The following is a 3,654-nucleotide window of genomic DNA, read 5'->3' as shown; positions in this document are numbered from 1 at the left end:
GGGGGGGGTGGTTTTTGTTTTTTTGAGGGGGGGTCCCCCCCCCAGGCCCTAAAGCCGCTCGCGGGCGGGGACCCAGATGAAAGGTCCTGAGAGGTCCTCGATGACTCGTTTGACTTTGTGGTAAATCTCCTCGAAGCTGTCGCCTTCCACCATGGCTGGGGGAGAGGGAAAAAAAATCGGGATTTTAGGGGATTTTGGGGGGGTTTGGGAGGGTTTGGGGTGGGTAGGGATCTTTGGAGGGTAAAAAAATCGGGATTTTAGGGGAGTTTTGGGGGGGTTTGGGGTGAGTAGAGACCTTTAGGGATGAATAAAAAAGGGGAATCTTTGGCAGATGAAAGGTCCTGAGAGGTCCTCGATGACTCGTTTGACTTTGTGGTAAATCTCCTCGAAGCTGTCGCCTTCCACCATGGCTGGGGGAGAGGGAAAAAAAATCGGGATTTTAGGGGATTTTGGGGGGGTTTGGGAGGGTTTGGGGTGGGTAGGGATTTTTGGAGGGTAAAAAAATCGGGATTTTAGGGGAGTTTTGGGGGGGTTTGGGGTGAGTAGAGACCTTTAGGGATGAATAAAAAAGGGGAATCTTTGGAGGGTCAAAAAAAGGGGATTTTTGGGGGGGGTTGGAGGAGTTTGGGGCAGGTAGAAATCCTTGCAGATGAAAAAATAAAGCGGATTTTCGGGGAATTTGGGGAATTTTTGGGAGGTTTGGGGTGGGCAGAGATCTTTGGAAGATTAAAAATAGTGGATTTTGGGGGGTTTTGGGGTGGGTAGGGATCTTTAGGGATGAATCAAAAGGGGATTTTAGGGGATTTTGGGGAGGTTTGGGGGGGGTTGGGGTGGTAGAAAACTTCACAGGTGAATAAAATGGGATTTTAGGGGATTTTTGGGGATTTTTGGGAGGTTTGGGGTGGGTAGGGATTTTTAGAGGTGGAAATAAAAGAGATTTTGGGGAGATTTTGAGTGAACAGGGACCCTTGCAGGGAGAAGAAAAGGGGATTTGGGGGGATTTTGGGGAGGGTTTGGTGAATTTTGGGGAGGGGTCTTTGAGGGGGATCCCAGGTGTGCCCAGGTGTGGCTCACCTGAGAAGCACTCGGTGAACTCCTGCTCCAGTTTGGTGGCTCTGTCGAACGCTTTCCGCGCCTGCTCCTCGCTCACGCGCTTGGAGATCTCCCTGAGGGGGGGCGGGGCCAGGTCGGGGCACGCCCACCTCACATGGCCACGCCCCCAATCCCCAGCGACACACCCACCACACGTGGCCACGCCCACAATCCCCACAGACATGCCCACCGCACCTGGCCACGCCCACAATACTCACAGATCCACCCACCTCACCTGGTCATGCCCACAACCAACCACTGCCACGCCCACCTCGCATGGCCACACCCACAACCACCACAGACACGCCCACCACACCTGGACACACCTCGAAATTGCCAGGCCACGCCCATACCCCTCATAAGCCCCGCCCACAGTACAGCTTTATTCTTAAGAGGCCATGCCCATTCACAAAACCACACCCACCTCTCACCTGTAAATTGGAAAGACCCACCCATTATGCAAATCAGCCTCGCTCTCATCATAGATGGCCACGCCCCCTCCTGCCTCAGTTTCCCCCTTTCTGTGCCCAAGCCACGCCCCTTAAAGTCCTGAAATTCCACCCAGAATGGCTGCACAGGTGTGCCCAGGTGTGCCCAGGTGACTCACAGCACGTTCTGCAGCGATTTGGGCCGGATGAAGATGGCGATCGGGTGCAGCTGCGCCGCCTGGAGCCGCCGCACGGCGTTGGCCGACACGTCCAGGATGCAGTGCTTGCCCTGCAGGTGACACAGGTGTGACCAGGTGAGCTCAGGTGTGACACAGGTGTGTCACAGGAGTGTCACAGGTAAGCCCAGACCACCCCCAGGTGTCCCCAGACACTCCCAGGATGCAGCGCTTGCCCTGCAGGTGAGCACAGGTGTGCCCAGGTGTATCCCCACACTCCCCCAGGTGTACCCAGGTGTGTATCTCGCCTGTTCAGTCACCCCTCTCACGGATTGGACACTCATTCCATACAGGTGACTGTTGTACTGCCCCGCCCCAGGTGTGCCCAGGTGTGCCCAGCTGTACCCAGGTGTATCCCAGGTGTACCCAGGTGTACCCAGCTGTACCCAGGTGTACCCAGCTGTGCCCAGGTGTATCCCAGGTGTGCCCAGGTGTGCCCAGCTGTACCCAGGTGTGCCCAGCTGTACCCAGGTGTAGCCCAGGTGTGCCCAGGTGTACCCAGCTGGCCCCAGCTGTACCCAGGTGTGCCCAGCTGTACCCAGCTGTACCCAGGTGTATCCCAGGTGTATCCCAGGTGTGCCCAGGTGTACCCAGGTGTGCCCAGCTGTACCCAGATGTGTTCCCACACTCCCCCAGGTGTGCCCAGGTGTGCTCACCTGTTCAGCCACCTCCCGCACGGACTGCACGCTGGTCCCGTACAGGTGGCTGTTGTACTGCCCCGCCTCGATGAACTTGTGCCCCTGGATGTCCTTCTCCATCCGCTCCCGCGAGGCCACGAAGTGATAATCGCGCCCGTCGACCTCGTACTCGCGCTTGGGCCGCGTCGTGTCTGCGGGTGGGACAGGTAAAGCACACCTGAGACAGGTGAGACACACCTGGGACAGGTGACACCCCTGAAATGGGGGGTAAGTGGGGCCCGTGTGTGTCCAGGTGTGTTCCTGATGCCCCCGCGTGTGCCCAGGTGTATCTCAGGTGTTCTCAGGTGTATCCCAGATGTGCCCAGGCATGCCCAGGTGCTCCCAGGTGACTCCCGGGGCACTCAGGACCCGAATTTCTCGGGGAACTCGGACAGGAGCTCCCTGTGTGTGCCCCCAGGTGTACCCAGGTGTGCCCAGGTGTATCCCAGGTGCCCCCAGGTATATCTCAGGTCTATCTCAGGTGCCCCCAGGTGTGCTTTGGGTGCCCCCAGGTGCCCCCAGGTGTGCCCAGCTGTGCCCAGGTGTATCCCAGGTGTGTTCCTGATGCCCCAAGTGTATCCCAGGTGTGCCCAGGTGTATCTCAGGTGCCCCCAGGTGTGCCCAGGTATATCCCAGGTGTGCCCAGGTTATCTCAGGTGCGCCCAGGTATATCCCAGGTGTGCCCAGGTTATCTCAGGTGCGCCCAGGTGTATCCCAGGTGTGCCCAGGTGTATCTCAGGTGCCCCCAGGTGTGCCCAGGTGTATCCCAGGTGTGCCCAGGTGTATCTCAGGTGCCCCCAGGTGTGCCCAGGTTATCTCAGGTGCGCCCAGGTGTATCCCAGGTGTGCCCAGGTGTATCTCAGGTGCCCCCAGGTGTGCCCAGGTTATCTCAGGTGCGCCCAGGTGTATCCCAGGTGTGCCCAGGTGTATCTCAGGTGCCCCCAGGTGTGCCCAGGTATATCCCAGGTGCGCCCAGGTGTATCTCAGGTCTATCTCAGGTGCCCCCAGATGTGCCCAGGTGTGTTCCTGATGCCCCCAGGTGCCCCCAGGTGCGCCCAGGTGACTCACGGGGCACGCAGGACCCGAATTTCTCGGGGAACTCGCTCAGGAGGTCGTCGTTGACGCGATCCTTGGTGGGGCCCAGGATGATGATCGGCCGCGCGTAGTGAACTGGGGAGGGCAAAAAAAAACCCCCAAAATTGCCCAAAATTGTCGAAATTC

The 3,654-nt window shown here is 58.4% G+C and overlaps 1 protein-coding gene across 1 annotated transcript in view; it reads right to left on the bottom strand.

Moving 5' to 3' along the window:
- Nucleotides 1-16: 16 nt before the first annotated feature.
- The window catches only part of LOC102036398 (disks large homolog 4-like), a gene marked incomplete at its 5' end in the record, with an annotated part of 19,108 nt that continues 15,470 nt past the window's right edge, over nt 17-3,654 (bottom strand). The window contains 5 exons of the mRNA XM_031065714.1: nt 17-155; nt 1,075-1,166; nt 1,700-1,809; nt 2,413-2,585; nt 3,502-3,606. Of these exons, the coding sequence (XP_030921574.1) occupies nt 49-155; nt 1,075-1,166; nt 1,700-1,809; nt 2,413-2,585; nt 3,502-3,606 (587 nt within the window). The remainder of the gene's footprint in view (nt 156-1,074; nt 1,167-1,699; nt 1,810-2,412; nt 2,586-3,501; nt 3,607-3,654) is intronic.

The sequence above is a fragment of the Geospiza fortis genome, unplaced genomic scaffold, assembly GCF_000277835.1.
Source record: "Geospiza fortis unplaced genomic scaffold, GeoFor_1.0 scaffold1133, whole genome shotgun sequence".
Classification (NCBI taxonomy): domain Eukaryota; kingdom Metazoa; phylum Chordata; class Aves; order Passeriformes; family Thraupidae; genus Geospiza; species Geospiza fortis.
The sequence above is the reverse complement of the archived record's forward strand: the minus strand, read 5'-3'. Positions and strand labels throughout refer to the sequence as shown.